Here is a 20428-nt window from a genome sequence, read left to right on the forward strand (position 1 = left end):
TTAAGTTGACATTTGAAAGTTCTATCTATCTTTATATTTTCATGGATATATGCAGCAACTGCACCAAATAATCTGTAACAATGTAAAAAAAAAATTAATTCTAATTTTGCTATATTGTATTGTTATATCTTCAAACAAAATATGGTTAACATGAAAGATGATTTGAAAACATTGAAATTAAAAGCAGTCAAAAGCAGAAACATAAAAATAAAAAAAAATGTTTTGTCATTTTGCATATTGTAAAAATACAACTAAAAGTAATGCAAAAACAAAGAGAAAAAAATTTAAATAAAAAAAGAAACTTGAATGACACACAGAGTTATTTCTTAGACTTGGAAACATTTAATTGCTTTCATTGTCATTCAATCTCATTTACACAAGAGGAATAGATCAAACAGTCATAGTAACCCGTAGAGAATGAGTTTACAAGTCAGGTTCATAAAAAAAAAACATTGAAAATTATTGTGTACACAATTTACTGTTCAAGATATTCAGCTCACAAACATTTTCCTAACTAGACATTTATAAATGTTGCCACATTGAAATAATAGACAGTCACTTGTTCTTCATGTTTTTTTTGGGGGTAAATTTATTTAGTGTATTTTTCATTTTCTGACTTATCTTCAATTTGGAAGCTTTTTCTTCTGCGTCTGCAATGGGAATGAAAGAAAAATATTAACAACAGCATAATGTTGTTACACATGTCTTGCTGCTCATCATAAACATGTCTCTAAATGTGAACACAAGCACATATCTGAACATCAAAAACATATCTAAAGTCACATACATAAAAAAAAAACATGTATAACATACACAATTCTAAATGATTGTTTCAACTTAGAAATATCTTGATTTCCCATTTATGATGAGTATTAATAATATATTGATATAATATGTGCATGATTTATAACAAATGAATATTTATATTTGACTAGAGTAACAGCAATAGTACAATCACTCATAAAGCAAGAATAAAACACTGAGCCATAATTTACAAATACAAAAAAAACAACACAATGTAAAGACTCAGAAGACACAAAAGATAAAGGCGCATTTCTTAATCCTAATGCTTGGGAAAAATTAGTGTAAGTGCTCCTTCTTCCCTAGTACCATTACAGCATGGAACAGGTTGCCTCCCTAGTACCATTACAGCATGGAACAGGTTGCCTCCCTAGTACCATTACAGCATGGAACAGGTTGCCTCCCTAGTACCATTACAGCATGGAACAGGTTGCCTGAGTCAGCCAGAGAAACCAATAACTTAGCAGAGTTTAACTCTTTCTTTCCATAATTATTTTCCATATTCCGACGGAATTATCCATCTAGCTCATATAAATTTCACTACTCTTCTATGATTAAACTTCAATAATGTTTTTGTTAATAGAAAATGTTTTATTTGCTATAGATATAAAGGGGGATGCACATGCTTTATAGATAAAACAAAATGATATTTATAAAACCAAAATGAAATTTTATTTTGGATAATGAAATGTAAAAATAATAACTTACAGATTTTGGACAAGTCTCATATTAGAACTTGTTCTAGACTTGATCAAGGCAATATTTTATGATCCAAAATGAACTTAAGTATTTTTTTCAAGATCAGTATTCATACATTTCACAAAACTTAATAAATAACATATATAAAACATATAAATTGTCTTGAGCTCATTGTCTTGAGCTCATTATCCAAAGTTACAACCATTTGGAAAATTAATAGAAATATAGAGCCTATGACATTGCAATGAGCTATTGGTTTTAACTGTCTACAAGTTGCAACATTAAAAGTCAACATTGAGGCCTTAATTTAAAATTAAAAAAACAACAACATAGAAATAATAAATAAATTAAAAAAAAGGAAGATAAAGCTTTCCTATCACAGTCTGCATCAATTAGTTGAATGATAGATGGGATTCTTCTTCTTCTTCTAGCCAGCTTTATTGCTGCTGAGGTGTGAGCTCTTTTGCAGACTGTGCCAAGGAAAAAAAGTGTGCTGTTTTCTTCAGTTGTTCAGCACTGCCGTACAGGGTGTTCAGGGTGTTGGTTATGTTGGGCTGTAGTGGAAGTAGGGTCTGCCTAAGGTGGATTAGGAAGGGGCATTCAAAGAGGATATGGTTTAAGGTTTCATAAGGGTGGGCGCAGTGTCTGCAAAGGGGGAGTTGTGTGGAGTTTATTTTGTTCAGATGGTAATTTAATAGAGGTGTGTGTCCTGTTCTTAGTTGGAAAATTGTAGATTGTTCTTTGAGGGGGAGGAAGTTAATACTGTCCAGTTTGTTAGGCATAGTCATTTCTTTGTACATGGCTATGCCTGTGTTTCCTGAAACCCATTGGTTGAGCCACTCCTCTTTGTGATTGTTGACTAACATTGACCTTAGGGTGAGGTAGCTTACAGGTCTATCTGGTTGTTCCATATATGAACCTGCCTTTGATAGCTTATCTGCATTTTCATTTCCCATGATGCCAATGTGTCCAGGGATCCACTGTAGTGTGATATTGTTATTTAATTTTGATATCATCTGATGGATTATCACAATGAGTGTTGTCAACTCTCTTGGGCTGTTTGAGGTGTTGCTGTTAAGTGCTTGCAGAGTGGATTGGGAGTCTGTAAAGACAACAATATCTGATGGTGATTGCACTCCTTCACATAATTTGTTTTCCACTGTCTGTAGTGCTATGGTAATTGCCTCAATTTCGGCTTGAAAGTTTGAGCAGTAATCGCCACAGGGTGCACTTATGGGATAGATGGGATATAAATGTAGTGATGGGGAGAGACAAGAATAAAACAAAAAACAAACTTAAACTTGAAACTGTTAGCATACATATTAGTCAAAATTGAAAGGATATAATGAAAGTAGATTACAGAATTTCAGAAATAAATACCTACTGTCTTTGTTTTACAGTGAGTCTTTAAAAAACAATTTTTTTTTTTACACTGGTTATTAAATCAACTAAAAATATATATTTTTTTTTAAAGTGGTTCAGTATTATATTGTTATATTATGTTATTTTGTGGTAAAATAAACCAAAGAAGATTTAACTCAACAAATGTGGCTTGTGAAACTACTGGGCCTCACCTTCATCAACAGAACCCCTAAAGCCCCGAGTCCAACTACATACACAACTAGTATTGGAAATGAGACACCGGTTCTTCTGAAATCAAAACCATTAAGTCTAAAACATCACTTTCCACAGTCAAGCATTAATAACTTTAAAAGTAGAGCATACAATTTTGTTTAAAAAAAACAACAAACTTACCCCTGACAAATTTAGTGAGTAGAAAATTAATTAAGAAGAATTGTATAGGAAACTAACAATGAAGACATTAGGCTATAATGTAAATGTTTAGTAATTAGCACAAAGCAAATTGGATCTTGGTCTACTTAAGCGAATGTATGAGTCCACCCAGCTCTAATGGGTACCTGACATTAGTTAGGGAAAAGTAAAGGTGGTTGGTCGTTGTGCTGGCCACATGACACCCTTGTTAACCGTAGGCCACAGAAACAAATGACCTTTACATCATCTGCCCTATAGACCACAAGGTCTGAAAGGGGAACTTTACTTTTTTTTTAAAATGAATGAGAAACAAAAATGGAAACATTTTTTACCCCTCCCCATTTCCACCTCCCCTTGAAAACAAATCTGGTTAAGTGAATGGATAAATGTAGTTTGTGATAGAATGTAATAATCTTCTTTTGCAAAGGAACACCAGAAACTTCTAAACCAAACAAACAAAAAATTTTTGTCAAGGTAAGTTCCATCCTTGACATTGTCTTATTAACTTTCTTTATAATCCACAAGGTAATCCTAGATCATTAGTCAAATAAGGGAGTGCTGATAAAGGACAGGACACAATGATTCATGAGTGAAGTGAAATTAAAGTGTAAAAAAAAAAATAGTGAAAAGTAAAAAAAAAATTGAACAAATAATTTTTTCAAAGATTCAATAATTAAAACAAGTAAAATTAAGTTAACCGTAAGCTTGTCATCCAAGTCCTTTGATGTACTTGCACAGCTTTTCTGTAATGATGTAAATGAACTTAAAATGGAAATTTTAGAACAGATCTGAAAGAAATTGAAATTGAAAAAGGAATCGAGACACTTTGACAAATAGAAAACCAAATAAAGTGAATGGAACAGTTTCCCAGTTAGATTGTTTAGAACAGCTCTCAGAAATGTTAAAATAAAAAGTATGAGGAGAATGAAATGTCACAACCCTTTTTGAAAAATGAGAAAACTCTAAATCAGGAAATGATAGTCTGATCACTAGGATCACAAAAAATGCTTAAAAAAAACAACATGTAATATAAAGCCCAATAGTCAATCTTTGTGAAGGAACACTAGAATTGATTTGATATGAAATGGTTATATCTATCAATAACAACAATATGAATTCATCTAAATAGTGATAAATTGAGGACGACAACAATACTGTGTCAAGAAAATAAAACAATCTTGATTTTTTTAAATATCAGGGAGAATATTGATATTAAGCTCCAGGTGCAGATACTTCATGATTAAATAATATTGTTTAGAATTTGTTTGGGATACAATACAGTTGAGATATTTCATTAACTGAAGTAATTATCTATTTGAAGACATTAAGAGATCACAGAAATTTTAACTAAGTTTGGCTGAAAATAATAAGAATGTTATTGATGAAGAGAAATGTTGAACTGAATTACACCACATAAAAAAAAAGTTACCTATTTAATAGAACACAATCATCGGCATAATATAATTTTAATTTCCTTATAAATAAAAAAAAAAGAGCAAACAAAATTCACTAAAGGGACTAAATTGTGTTACAATGAAAAATATAAAGAATTACTTGACATTGCTCATCTTATCTACATATTGGTGAAAGCTCATCTTATCTACATATTGGTGAAAGCTCTTCTTATCTACATATTGGTGAAAGCTCATCTTATCTACATATTGGTAAAAGCTCATCTTATCTACATATGGTGAAAGCTCATCTTATCTTCATATTGGTGAAAGCTCATCTTATCTACAAATTGGTGAATCCAAATATGACTAAGAAAAAAATGACATTGTTTCCAGACATACTTTCTGAAACACAAAAAATAAAGCTAGACTTCACAAATGCATCAGTCTAGTCTAGCTCTTAATTTATAGAGCCTTAACGCCATGTTGTTTTATTTCTTAAAAATTAAGTTCATATTAAAAGGATATAAAAACAAATACAGACTATTATGATATGCCTGATTCCCTGAGCAAGAGATATTTCTTGCTAATTCACTGTATCCAACCAAATAGATGTTATTATATCTATTTAATAATAATAATTTTATTTATAAAGCGCTGTTAACAAACAAAATGTAGGCTCAAGGCGCTGTAATAATATTACAAACACAAACATGAGAGCTAAAATGATAAACTGTCACCAGTGTGGTTTTCAGACACCATAAATGTCACTGGGGTTGTTTTGGATGTAGGTGTAGTGACATTGGGTTCATATTATAAACTTATATTGTATGTGTTGTCAGGATGAATACTTCACACGTTCATACATCTCTCATAAATGAGGAAATAAGTTCTTATGTAGCAGACACAAATAATATGTTTAAAATATATAATAATGGTAATAACAACACATATAAAATGTGATACAATCCAAGAATATCCACTAATAATCCTTTACAGAAATACTCGATAATAACTTATTGACTCCTTATAGAAATACTGGTACACATCTCCATTTACTTTATAATAACTTCTTACAGTTTCTAACTGACTGTCCTTACTGACTGTTTCTTACCAACTGCTCTTACTGACTGTCTCCAACTGCTATCAAGTAACTGGTTAACTCAAGGTTAAAAGTGTTCACTTCTAGGTTCATGAGTTATGAACAATACTCATAATATTAAAATAGGGTATCAACTATATGGCACCAACTTTGAGGTGGTGACACAAACTAATCTAAACAAGTTTTAAACAGGTAGGTCTTAATGTTCTTCTTGAAAGTAGTGTAGCATGTTGTCTGTCTGAGATCAATGGGGAGTGAGTTTCAAACCTTTGGGCCGTACACTGAAAAAGCCCGCCGACCGTAGCTTTTGAGGGAGAAACGTGGCACTACTAGAAGCGATGAGTCCATTGAGCGCAGGGCTTTCTGGGGGACATATGGAGTAATCAGTTTGCTGAGGTACAAGGGCATCTCATTTTTATATATACACTGATCACAAAGTGTGGCCACTTTGTAATTGATTCTCAGTTTCACAGGAAGCCAATGGAGCATGCGCAAGAGCGTAGTAGCAGAATCTTGTCTTGTTTTTCTAAGGACTATTCTTGTGGCGTTGTTCTGAATACGTTGCAGCTTGGCTATTTTGTCATTTGGTATACTTGCAGTAGTCAAGGTGGGAGAGTATGAATGCCACAGCTAGCTTTTTTGTTGACTCCGTTGTTAAATATGGTCGGATCTGGCCTATTTCTTTCTGGTTTGAAAATACAAGCCGCAGAGATTTTGCAGGGTGAACAGCTTTACTCAAACTAGAGTTATCTTCTTAAACTGGTGTGCTGTCATGGTGGTCATCTAACTGGCCTGATTTATCAACACATCATTAAATAAAATGATGTTGGCCAATAGAGACACATAGGGCGTAATCATCTTCTTTTTAAAATTAATATCTGTATTTTATAAGATAAGATAAGAGACATAAGATTAGAAAACAAATTACCTTCTCTAGCTGTTGGTCATCCACAGAAGATCCATTTTGTTTGATTTCTTCAGTTTTCTTTGTGTTCAACAAGTCATCTTCTTCCTGGTCATCTGTCCATTCTGGGTTAGCTGTTGGTGTCAGAATCTACCAGAACAAATAAACATTTTGCAAACAATAATCATAATGCTAAAAATAAGAGAATTGACAAACTGGGTAGTTTTATCTCAGTTGATTTGGGAAGGATACATTGTGGTGCTATTTATACAGTATATGAAGAAGCCCTTTGAAATATAAAGTGTTAAAAAGAGATATACTTAAATTCAAAAGAACAAAGACCAACAATGAGACTATAGGAATACAATAAAATCTCCGATGCAGCCTACTTCAGATGGGTGGATATGATACTTCGATATATGGTGTGATCCAAAGCTAGAAAGGGCTAAACCATCAATGAACTTTCAGAAAGAAAAGGTGCAAAGAGTTTCTGCTACATTCCTGATCTCTAGTAGAAATACTTCTCAGAGACCATAGGGCTTACAGGACTTGGCGTAATTTCCAACTATTAACAGGCTTCATCCTACGTAACACAACATTTAAAAAATTGCTTCATAAAAGATAACATTGCTAATCTTAACTCTTTCTTTCCGTAAATATTTTCCACTTTTGACGGAATTATCCATTTCTCTCATTTGTAGTTCACTAACCTAATATGATTAAACCTAAATAACTTTTTTTTTTTGTTACAAGAAAGTTTGTTTATTTTGGTATAGAATTAACAGAGAATGCATGCCCTTTTAATATAAAAAAAACTGAGCTCACTTTCCCATGTCACCACCATGTGGAAAATTATTATATAAAAATAGAGCCTTTTTAGCCCTACTCTTTAAAAACATCATTTTTGGTAAAAACACATTTAAATTGGAAAAATTCAATACACTTTCCAAAGATAAACTATTTAACATTAAATTAGTATCAATTTAAAACTTTTTACGAGGAAAAAAAACAACAAAACAACTGACGATAATTTCGTAGATTCGTCTCCAAAATGTGATCATCGATTAGGAGAGAAAAAGTTATAAAAGTAAGTACCCTGAGACACAGCCTCATCTGTAGATAGCTGTCAGTTTCTGAAGTCTTGATGTGAAACTTCTGATCAAGAATCATGTCTTCAGCATCCAGCAACTCTTTCAGTTTGATGACTTTGCCACCAATGACTTTCTTAGTCTTGGAGTCCTTCAGCTGGGTAGCAAAAAAGGTGTAAAAATTTGTTAAAACAATTATGAAAAAGGTTCAATTCAAAATTTGAATTTATGTTTGTTCATGTATTAAACAGTGTAACATGATCATTTGGAACATAATATATTGGTATACAATAAGTGGAATCTTTTTAATAAAAGAATTACTCTAGAAGATAGGATTCAAGGGGAATGGAAAATAATTAAAAAAAAAAAGTACCTGGTATAAAAAAAATTCCATTTAAAAAATAGAACAACAAAACATACAAAATACTTTTAATTACTTTAGAACATACAATAGCCTTAACCATATTTCACTTTAATATCTAGCTTATGTAGGCACACTTTATGTGTAACAAAAATTAGTAATAAATAATAATAGCCATAAACATCTGGCTTTCATTTTAAATAGCAAAGTCTTTCTTTCTTTGTTACATTCTGTAGCACATTCTATCTCAACCAAATACATCCTCCTAGCCCATATATGGGCAAACTTTTTTTCATAGCGGGCCAAAAACTTAGAGGAAGAAATTTGGCGGGCCAAAAATATATATATATAGCTAATGCTATGTATGAATTCAAGCTACTAGTGTTTTCATAACAGTTCAAGTAGGGAAATAGTTTTTATTAAGAGTAAACTAAGCTATTTATCGACAATCTTTTTCTCTGAACCAGTTATTTAATTTGGAAGACTGGAATTTGACAAGCCTCTTGAAGAACTCTATTTTAGAATATTTGGAAATGATTGTTTAAGGTGATAATTAGTTTGGAATATAGTTAATTTAAGCTGCAAGTCCAGTCTCACTATGTTACCATGCACACTAAAAGCCATTCTGAAATTAATTATCAACATCTTTTTCAACAGCATAGAAGTATTTTTAAATTTAAATTCACCATCTTCATATATCTAATCCTGTCTTCCTTCACAACAGCCAGTGACTCAACAGTCATGTAATTTTAGTCATTTTAGCTAGGACTACTATGGCAACTGAATATTTTTTAACATTGTTTTTATTCTTAAGGTATTAAAAGTATTTATTATTTAAAACTATACATATTTTTTAAAGTTGTTTATTTATTTGTTGTTTTTGTGTAATATTTTTTTTACATATTTTTTTATTCAGATTTATCTCTGTTTGTCAGGAAATAATAATAATTAAAAAAAAAGAAATAGGTGCAAAAAGGTTGAAATGTGAGACCTAGTTTAAGACACAATTTTTTAAAAAATGTTCGACCTTGACCTACTTCAATTTCAAGGTTCTGGTAGTTAGGGTTTCGCAACAAGAACCTGTAGTTCTCCTCCCATTTGGGTTCAATGGTGTTGTACTTGATAGCGCTGTCAAACTTTTGCTGTCCAACACTGATTGTAGCCTGAGGGGACGGTTCTTGCAGTGACTTTTTACCTCTCTGACAAAACAAAATTGTGCATTAAGGTTTAGCAAAAATTGATTTGGATTATTCTGTTAAAAGAAACAAACAAACAAAAGTTATGCCCTAAAAATTTTGGAAAAAATTCCTATGTACAGTATTTTTTTTAAACATATCTATAAAATTTTTTACATATTAATAAAAATAAAAATCTCAAACTATTTTTTGTTTACATTTTACATGTAATAAAAGTTTACCTTTTCAAAGTATTTATTATAAAAATAAAGCAACTGAATAGAAAAAATCTACAATTTTATGTTAATCAGAGTACCATTTGTAATCTTAAGTCAAAGTTTATTTCATTGATATTTATTCAATATTTTGTTATACTACTTATTGTGAAACTATAAAACTTCTATTTTTTAGGAATGGAAGCTTTATTTCTATGTTACAATTAACTAAGGCAATAAGATACATCCAGTATTTTAAGACAAATCCACTAGGAGGTTAATTCTGCATTTTGTCAAAACTCAGAGCTTAATGCTAAGTTTATACAGAAAAAAAAGCAACACATCAAGTTAAGGAAATGTATATAGGTTGGCTAAGACAATACAATTCACTTGGTAGATTTAAAAATTCAAACAAATTCATATGCATGTTAACCTGGTAAAACATAAGCACTCTTTTTTAATGCGACAGATCTGATTTATTAAACTGACTTGGTTAATATCAATCTTAAACTCTGATGCACATTATTTATTATTAAGTCTTTACCCTTGCTTGATGTTTAAACAATAAATAAAATCTGTGTACTTTAACATACACTTTTTTCAAATATTCAACAAAATTATTTGAAATCATTGTGCAAATTTAAAAGCAGAAATAACTGGATTTAAAAAATGACTAAGCAAAGAATAAAAGAAAATAATTAAAATTGCAGAAGTTGTTTCCGAAGTAAACGATCTCAGAAATAATCTTTTTTAAAGAAATAAGTTAAAAAAAATATTCAAAACATGTTTCTGATAATTTCACTACTGGAAAAAAAAAAGAAGGTTAATTGAAACCAGAAGTAGTCAAAGAAATCCTGTTCTTACTTCAAGTCATTTATAGATTTTTTACAAATTCAGTTCAAAATCACAAATCATTCTATACTAGTACTACAACTGCAATGTCTAAATCAAACGTATTAATTTATTCAAATGAGCTGGATGTTTGCACAAAACAAACTTCAAAAAATGCTGTGTAATTATTTTGAAACTCAATAAACCAACGTGATTTCAATTTAATATTGCAATAAAAAAAAAAAAAAAAGAAACATTATATATATTTTTATACCTTTGACTGTGGAAGTAAAAAAAAAAAATAATTGAAGAAAAAAAATAGTGTTTTCTATGATGAATGAAATATTTGATGAACTATGATTACAAGAACTGAATGAATCCAAATGAAAAAATAAACTGTATGATGCAAAATTGGATGTTATGATTCTTTGATCTGAATTGTGTCAAATAAACTTTGATGACCTGAATTAAATATCTTATCTTATATAATACAGTTACTTAAAAAAAGAAGATGATTACGTCCTATGCATCATGCATTTAGTCAGACATATTAATATTAACCAATGACCTAAATGACTACTAAATGATGATAACTGAATACTACTAAATGACTATTGATGATCTGAACTGAATTCTTCTAAATGAACTTTGGTGATCTGAACTGAATAGTGATTGAACTTGGACTGAATGGTACTAAATGAAATTGACATCTTTAGCTGAATGGTGCAATGACCTAAAATTACCTGAACTGACTAATGCCCTAAGGAGTTTTAATTACCAAAGCTGTACGGTGCCGAATGGATTTTGATTACTTAAACTAAAAATTGTCCTATGAAATGATGAACTGAATAATGACAAATGGACTGTGTGACATTTTTAAAACTCTAACTTATTTCCTATTAATGTTAATTCAATTTTGTATTTTTATAAATAAAAAAAGGTCTTGTTGAAAACCTTATGCTTGGTGAAAACAAAATGTGATTAAAGATTTGACTGAACTAATCATTGTCTTTATCATTCTGTTATACACTATTCCTTTTTTTTAAACAAATGATATTGTAATATAAAACTACTTAGTTTTGTTGACCACTATTTGTTAATCTCAAACTTTATTAGATCTTTGCAGTGTCTTATTTTCATGCATTAAATGCTTGGTATTATTTAAACACAATATAAAACTAGCAGTAAATAACATGGTACAATGGGACTTCATCAAATGTTCAAACTATACCGAAATATAATTTAGGGGACATTTTGTAGCCATGCTAATCGTCATCATAAGAATGGGTTCCTCTGGGGCGAGCACATTTTGTTTAGACCATAGGGAAATTGACAACATGATCCTAAAATTGCAAATGGATTGAAAAAAAAAACATGCAGTAACAAAAAGGGTTTCAAAACAAATCATCATTCTTTTAGAATAAAGTACAACAAAGACAAGTAAAACAAGGTTACAAAAGACAGTTTGTGTGGAAACACAAACTCAAAATCGGCCCCCGAAGTGGTCCACCCAGGCAGGTTTCCAAATGAAATTATATCAAAGACAAATGAGAGATAAGAATGGAGAATGAAGGTTAACAGATCTTGTGTAGTGCCCCAACAATAACGCAGATCAAAGGATAGGTGAAAGTGAATGTAAAATTAGATGTGAACCTGGCCTAACTAGTTCCTCTTAGACCTTGTGGTCTATAGGGCAGATGATGTAAAGTTATTCTGTTTTTGTGGCCTACGGTTAGCGAGGGTGTCATGTAGCCAGCACAACGACCAACAGCCTATACTTTTCCCCAACTAATGTCAGGTACCCATTAGAGCTGAGTGGACTCAGAGGCGCCCAAAGATTCCAAAGTTGAAAATCCCAGTCTTCACCAGGATTCGAACCCGGGACTCCCGGTTCGGAAGAAAAGCGCTTTACCGCTCAGCCACTGTGCCTCCCCTGGCCTAACTGATGTCTTATAATTGATCTAATTGTTTTGAAAAGGCTCAATCTCTTATTCAAATCCTAAAAAAAAAAAAAAAAAAATTCCCGCAATAAAAAAAAAATGTTCAGAAAAATGAAGTTTATAAGATTACTATTCATTTTAAATTAGGTCTAACTTATAATGCATACTAATTAGCTTTTTCTCTTTAAAAAACTGCTTGCATAACAGATTTTAAAAATTAGATTTTTTGCTTTCAGAAAAAAAAAAGTAGCCGTTGCATCAGAACTTTGAATGGTCTAAAATATTGTGATGTCGGATTTTCAATATCTTTTCTAGTTTACGAGACCTAAACGGGACGGACGGACAGACATTTCGCACAAAACTAATAGCATCTTTTCCCCTTTCGGGGGCCGCTAAAAAACATTATAATAAATACCACCAACAATAGAATACTTGGTAAATTAGGAGCAAACATAATAATGGAGTGTTAACAATGGTGTGATGAATGCAATATAAATCATACAGACTATAATCCCACACCTTTTTTAATGAATTTTATTGAGTACATTTAAAAAAAAAATTGACTTGCATGTGAACTTATAGAAACATTTTTAAAAAATCAAATTCTGAAGGTTAATTAGGATGTAGTTTTAATTACTTTAAATGTTTCAAATGTTCTAGTTTGTTTTCTTTTGCCTCAAATACTAGTCAATAGGAAACATTTGACGAAAAAAAAAAAAAGACATGGCCTCACTTCTTGTGATGTGGTCATCTGTAGGATTTATATTACAATGTATATTATGTCAGTGGACCCAGGTAGTGACCAGGTAATCTACAATTAGAGAATACAACAACAATTCAGCAGCAAATGAACTTACTGGCAAGTTACGTGCAGAGTCCAAGAAGACCAGAAGTAAACCAACATGACTGTCATCCACTTCCTTATTTTGTTCCAGCACCTGTTGAAGTACCTGTTGGAGTAACAGAGAACCCAATTAGCTCAAGGGAGGAAATCCAACACTCAAAAAAAAAACAAAAACAGATAGCAGACAGCAATCCACTTAACTATTACTGGTACTTAAGATTTTTTTTCTTCTTTTTTTTTTAACAAACATTTGTCAATACAAGAAATCAAAAAATAGCTTTAAATGTTTAAATAATTGGAAATTGAAGGATATTACCTTGATCATATTAAAGAAGTTCAATATGTTTCTTAATAAATATCTAAATAAATATATATTATCCTACTGAAAACCTTTATACTATGGCATCTAAAGAAAGCTCAAAGGTTCAGCTGATTGATAATATGATGTATCACTTATTTCATAAATACATTGAAATCTACACACTGAGCTTATTTTGAAGCTTCTAATTAAGTTATCTTCAGAAATTTGAAACTTAAAAGTATTTTTATATGATACTGATATACAAAATATACTGATAATATACAATATGTATTTTAAAGCAAAGCTTTTAATTACTACCATACCTATATCTATCTATATATCATCCTGCCTACAGGCGTACATTCTAGATACTTACTAATTATTTATTTAATGTGAATATATGAAGAAACTTGGTAAGTTAATACACACCAAAAAATTATATCAAACATTATTAAGGTTATTATTAAAAGCAGACTAAAAATACAATTTCATTTTTAAGATAATGTTTAATCTGTTAGTCAATAGAAAGAGGTAGCAAAAATACCCAGTGGTAATTAAAAGAAAACACAACAATCCCATGTCTTTCAATGTGATTAAAATCTGATTTGTGCATTTGTATTTGTGCACAAGAGACAGCGATAAGCAAGAATTAGCAGTTAGAGTGAGTGTGATGTCAGTGGCCAAGTTATCATGTACAAAGCGCAGAAAGTTCAATCGTTAATTGTAAAGGCATCAATTCAATCTATCAGTCTCTACTGGATCCCACTGAATAGTTCAATTAACAGAATTAGTATCAAAGAATGAATATTACAGTTTCAGATGTATATAAATTCTAAGATTATAAAATTTTATTAAATTAGGGCTCATCCATTTACAATGTTTTCTAGTGTGTGGAGAATAATGGTTACAAAATCATAGTTACTAGATATCAAAATGTCTGACCCAATGTATTACATTTCTATTAAAACAGAATTGCAGTAGCATTATATTAGGCAAGATATATAGAGAAAAAAATTACTTACTATTCATATTGGTACCATAAAGTTAATTTAAAGAGTATGAAAATGAGTAAAAGTACACTAAACTGTAATCCTTTTCATCAGTATGGAAGTCAACACACATTTGATTAGAAGAACCCAAAACAATAAGCAAATATTGCAAACCAATTCAGAGTTTTTAACAAAACAACTTATGGTGCAAAAGTTAATGATTAATATGTCAAATGGTAACAGAAAAAAATGTCAAAATCATGAACGCTGCTCAGAAATGTTGATAATACAAAGGGGGAAAAAAGAAGAGAAATAAAAAAAAAATAATGTAATACTTGTACACTTCCTACTTACCATCACAGCAACCAGTAGACGAAGGAAAGTAGTCAAGCCATCCCATTGGGAATATTTTTTATCATTAAAAAATTTGAAAAAAAAAAGAACAAAACAAAACAGAATTGAACAAACAGCCAAGGTAATATTTGTTCACTGTGGTGGTGCATTATGTGTAGAGAATAAGCACTTGTTATTATTTCTCAATTCCTCTACTTTACAATAGATATTTTCTGTCACTTGGATTAATTTAAGACTTTAAAAACAAAAATTAATTGACATTTGCTTTGATTTTGAGTCTCATACCTTTGTTTTTAGAACTTTTGACAAATGCATTTCCACATGAAACAAAATGACACATTCACAAAAACATTAAAATATTTGAAGTAATTGGGCTATAAGCAAAGTGGTTAATGGAGTTTTGAAAGCTCACAATGTAGGGAGAGAGGTTGTTACTTCAACAATAAAGGTTGCCCATGCTAAATTAGGAATTAGCTATGTTTCTATAGCTATATCCTTTCTAAAAAAATAGGAATTACATAATTCCCATTCAGAACTGAGGTATGTCACCTTAAAACATAAAAATGTTTTCTGCTTTAAGATAGTTATTTGAAAGAATTTGTAGAATTTGTTGAACAATACATAGAGAGGAGGATTCTAGCAATGGAATTAAGATGTTACAGAAAGATCCTAGATATCTCTTACAAAGACCACATCATAAATTAAGAGATTAGAAACAGGATTAATACAGCAATTGGACCCCATGATGACCTGCTAAATAATGTCAAAAAATGCAAACTTAAAATCTATGGCCATACCACAAGGTATCTTCCTTCAAGGAACAGTACCAGGAAAAAGAAGAAGAGGCAGACAGAGAAAGTGATGGGAAGAAAACATAAAGAATGGTCAGGCTTGTCATTGAAACAAATTCCATCCAAGGCAAAACAGAGAGGAATGGAGAAAGACAGTCAACAGATCTTGAGTGGTGCCCCAACTATTCAACTGAAGAAGAACAAATGTATGAACAAGAAATTTACATCTGGACTTACAAATGAATATGACAAAAAGGCAAAAAAATGAGTTCCTAATGGAACAGAAAGGGTACCAGGCATATGTACTGCGAAGCAAATTTTAAAGTATGATTCTTAAAAAAAAAGATTTCATGATTTTTTTCTTTAAAAGTCACTTAAAGTTAATAGAAACAAAAAGTAATCATTAAATAGATTTTTCATCATCAATGACATCGAAGTATATATTTTTTTGTCAGGTGTATCAATAATTATAATCCATCCTAATAAATAAACTACTCTACTTGATAACTGTGGTCCAAAGAGTATAGGTTATTTAAACAGATAGCCAAATTATTTACTTGTGATTGTTGTCATTCAAAAGACTGGTCTGATGCATATATTTTGAAACAGGAAGTCATTAAAATTCAAATCCACTTGAATTACTGATGACCAGCAACTGATAAAACTAACTAGCTCAATCAAGATTGTTACATAGCGCAAGGCCAAAGTGTGTTTGTAAGTAAGACAAGATATTCATTCCTCTTATTATTTAGCTTTTAAATGCTAACAGTTTAGCATTCATTTATAAAGATTTTTCTCATTGACAAGAGTTAATCAATGCCCTGAAATGTTAAGTCCTGCCAATGCTAATCTTTTCCTTGCCAATGAAAAGGTAATCAATGCCTTGACAATGCTCAGCCAATCTATGATATTGCTCAAATTTTATATTGATGTGATATTATATATACATATGTAGTGAAAGTTGAGACTAGCATGATCACAATATGAATGTGCATGGTCTACATACAGTGGTGAGTTAGCAACATGGAATTGAATAGTATGCATTCCTTCATAACACAATGATATTCATAACAAAGAGCAATGCATTTTAAATGAACTGATTCAAATGGATTTGTAAAGGCAAAGAAAAAGTTATTTGGGGAAAGTTAACAGAATAGCATATTCAGAGACAGTAAGGACATTAAAAATTGAGCCATTAACTCTTTCCTCCAAATCAACAATACCATCGTTGATTTGACCGTACCATTTCAGTCAAGTCAACTGTATTACCGCTGATACTTTAAAAGAAGTTTGTTTCATTTTCTTTCCTCCCAAAATGTTTTTATCGCTTCATAAAAAAATATGTTTATTTCAATTTGGATCATAATATATTACCTAGATCTAGATCCAATGAGACTTTTCCACAGTTGGTAACCCAAAATTAAGTTAATTTAATTGTGTTAGATAAAAAGAGCATGAGTTCCCCTTTATACCAAATATAACATTTTCTGATGACAAACAAAAAAGTTTTTGAAGTTTAATCATAAAAGGGCAGTGAACTAGGAATGGGTAAAATAAATAATTCAGTCACAACAAGGAAAATAATTATGGAGAGAAGGAGTTAATAACATAAAAAATGAGCCACCAAGGACAATAAAGGAAATTTTTAAAAAATATAATAAAAAAATATGTAAAAAAGCTTAAAATCAAGTAATATTATTTAAAATTATAGTTATTTGATCCAAAGTTAAAATAAAAAAGTTCTTAAAGGTCATCATATGCATTTCTATATCAATATAATGACAACCAATCAGAATATCAACCATCACAATGTGGGTTGGACTCGAGAAGATAAGTATAGTTGAGATACCACAAATATGTATCATAAAACATTTACACTATAAAGAACGGCTAGGTTTAAAAAAAACATTGCAACAAATTAATAATATTATCTAACATAAATACAATTATTTTAAAAAAAAAATTATAGTAGAAAATACAACTGACCCTGTCCAGCTCCAGCGGATCATTGGCTAACCACAGCCAAGTTAGCTGCACATGGATCATGCCTTGATTGACTTCTTCAAGTGGGAGCCACTGTTATATGAGAAAAAACAAAAGAAGTAAACATTTAACTTCTGGTAACTGTAGATGATTGAATTAAATCACCTCTACATAAATACAAATAAAAACAAATATCAAACCTCATCTGCAAAACTGTTCTCACGAAGTTTAGACAAATCCATGTTCACCCTGTTACAGAAAACATAGTTTAATATAAATATTCTTCATTATTATTATTACTTTTGTATAGCATCTTTCCATGCTGATGGTACACTTTTGTGTTGAGAAGTGAATCAGATGAGTCAACAAAGCAGAAGTAAAACTGCATAGTTTTTATCACAGTTAGACCCTTATTGAGTTGAATTGTTTTTGTTTTAAGAAGAACAATCCTAGCAAAAAAATGTTTAACTTACCTGCCAAGGTCATCATCCTTACTGCCAGGGTCCTCGTCAAAAACATCAAGGTAAAGTAGCTGACCATCAGCAGCATCCACAATCATCTCAAATGTTTGGTTCCAAACAGGGGTAACTGTGTTACTGATGACTTTTGTTTTGACTTCTTTAGCTCCCACTGAAAAGGGGGGAAAAAAGTAAATAAAAAGCATGCTATGTGGAGTTGTTTTCTTGCAGAGTTGAAGAATTGGAATAATTTCTGATACAACAACACAGATTCTGTAGAGTCTAAAGTGATACAATATTAAGTTTATTGAAAATTAATCCACAGAAATAGAATATAAATCCAAACTTTGATGAAATGAATTTGATATCACGGAAAAAAAATATAAAAAGCAGTATTGGTCAAATTTACAGATAATAAGATAGCTCTGACTGACTATGAACTGATTTAACACCAAGAAATCTGGCTCAGTCTATTTCTAAGTCATTTTAAAAGACTGTTCCAGAAACCACATTGATTCTTGACACTTTCTTTAAATATTCAATTGAATAATCCCCTGTTGGCCAGTGTATTTGTTTACAGAAATGCTTGTCAGTCTTTCTGAACTCAATGTGAAGATGAGCATGACACTAGGTATTCATTGAGATAAAACAAAGACACAAAAGACACTTAAATCTAAAAAATCAGATATGTGAACTCAAGAGCTTAAAGAATATTCTAAACAAGGAATCTTGCAAAATATTGATCATAAATCAATCATTTATACAATTAGACTGAAACAGCTGAGGAGATCATGGACAAAAAAAAAGATTTAAAACTTTAACAGCAAAATATAAATGTCTTTGAGAAATATCACCTAAGTAGTTAGGGAACAAGGTGGAAATATACATAACACAAAGGCAGAGAATAGGAAAATGTGTAACAGCAACTAAAAACAACAAAAGTAAAGCAAAAAAAGAATGTTGTCAAAAAAACGAACTTGAACTAATTATTGATTACTACTGACCTCTGATCACAACATATGGATCTGATTTTCCTTTGCCAGTAAATCCTATGTCTGCTTTTTTCAAGTCTTTAGCTTCAAGTATTTTGACTCTAATTACTCCCTGTGGATACATTACAACAATGACTAATGCAGACATATACAATGAAGTCTCTAAATAAATGTGCGTGACTAAATTGACACATGAAAATGCGTAGGACATAGTTATCTTCAACTTTAAGGAACATCTGTAATTTATAACATAAGATACTCTTCTAAATAAGTTATACCTGAGGTAGTGGGTAACGTAGTTTATTGATATCTATGCTCTGTATCAATTGAAGTGGGTAACGATTTGGCAACACCATGAAGTTAGCTATTTGTTCTTGAATGATTGAGTGTAAGATATCACTGTAGATTGAAAGAAATTGGTTTGTTGAATGTAACTTTATAAAAAAGAGCTATCTGGGTAGATTAGAAAAGATTTTTAAAAATTCTTTTAATATAAAAAATTCATGTAATGACAGTTTGAGTCAATTTCTTTTCAGAAGTTATTAATTTTTAAGTAAGAATTTAATTCATTAATACTAGACCAATCATTCTCAAAACATTATGTAAGTATTTCTTTTGTTTGAAAGTGTCAACTTCAAAACTGTAACTGTAACCAGATGTACTCTTTTCCAGCCTTATGGTGGTACACCTAGGAAATATTCATAAGTGAAAATGGATAGACAATGTGGAAAAACATAACCACAGTACCTAGTAGTACATTGTTTATGGATAGGAAGAAAGAAAGTCCCTATAACTCTTGTCCCATCCGCCACCCTCTGGGTCACACATTGAGGTGGCAGGCTTCTCACACTGAGGTGGCAGACTTCTCACTATTATTGTAGCAGTACATGGTAGGAGTAAAATAAGACTCTTGTGGGGCTCAATCTCCAGCCTTACTAAGTCAGAAGGAACTAAGCAATGGCTCTAGGTGTAACCTTGCAAAACAAATGTGATTAAATGACAACAAAGTTGATGATGGACTTTTGGCTGGGTAAAGAGGCAATCTATCTTTCCTTGCCTCTGGCAGAAATTCTTTCTTTTGGTTAAGAGTTTCATAGGCATTTCGCACCCTTTTTTGCAAACACTACAGAGTTCTATAATTCTCAAGTGATGTTAACAAAGCAAAAGATACAGTTAACAAATCAAACCTCAAGCCTGGCAAATCAAAAGCATTAGCAAGACTTGTGAGGTCAAAGTTCAACTCCTGAAATTATATATAGATAAAAAATATTATTTCCTCAAGAGACCAACTTGCATTTGACATAAAAGTTCAAAAAAAAAGTCTTAATTTATATTCTATGTAGAAAATATCTTGTAAAAAACTAATCATTCGGATTATCTGTGTCGCATGAAAGTCTTGTCTGCCCTCAAATTTTTAAGTTATTTGGAATTAAAAT

The 20428-nt window shown here is 31.0% G+C and overlaps 1 protein-coding gene across 5 annotated transcripts in view; it reads right to left on the reverse strand.

The window, feature by feature from the left end:
• Nucleotides 1-20428, reverse strand: part of LOC106065675 (extended synaptotagmin-2-like) — a 34571-nt gene that overhangs the window by 8585 nt on the left and 5558 nt on the right. Inside the window, exons 7-19 of one of the 5 annotated variants that reach the window (XM_056004447.1) lie at nucleotides 20180-20235; nucleotides 19271-19391; nucleotides 19005-19104; nucleotides 18016-18172; nucleotides 17743-17791; nucleotides 17546-17635; nucleotides 13138-13230; nucleotides 9157-9318; nucleotides 7766-7915; nucleotides 6695-6820; nucleotides 3972-4016; nucleotides 3075-3150; nucleotides 320-650 (exon numbers count right to left, since the gene is read on the reverse strand). In XM_056004447.1, coding sequence (XP_055860422.1) covers nucleotides 556-650; nucleotides 3075-3150; nucleotides 3972-4016; nucleotides 6695-6820; nucleotides 7766-7915; nucleotides 9157-9318; nucleotides 13138-13230; nucleotides 17546-17635; nucleotides 17743-17791; nucleotides 18016-18172; nucleotides 19005-19104; nucleotides 19271-19391; nucleotides 20180-20235 — 1320 coding nt within the window. In that variant the 3' untranslated portion in view covers nucleotides 320-555. Of the gene's footprint in view, nucleotides 1-319; nucleotides 651-3074; nucleotides 3151-3971; nucleotides 4062-6694; nucleotides 6821-7765; nucleotides 7916-9156; nucleotides 9319-13137; nucleotides 13231-17545; nucleotides 17636-17742; nucleotides 17792-18015; nucleotides 18173-19004; nucleotides 19105-19270; nucleotides 19392-20179; nucleotides 20236-20428 lie in introns of those variants that run through there. The other 4 variants (XM_056004445.1, XR_008773718.1, XM_056004444.1 and 1 more) reach the window with 4 other exon arrangements.

This window comes from Biomphalaria glabrata, chromosome 11, assembly GCF_947242115.1.
Source record: "Biomphalaria glabrata chromosome 11, xgBioGlab47.1, whole genome shotgun sequence".
Lineage (NCBI taxonomy): Eukaryota > Metazoa > Mollusca > Gastropoda > Planorbidae > Biomphalaria > Biomphalaria glabrata.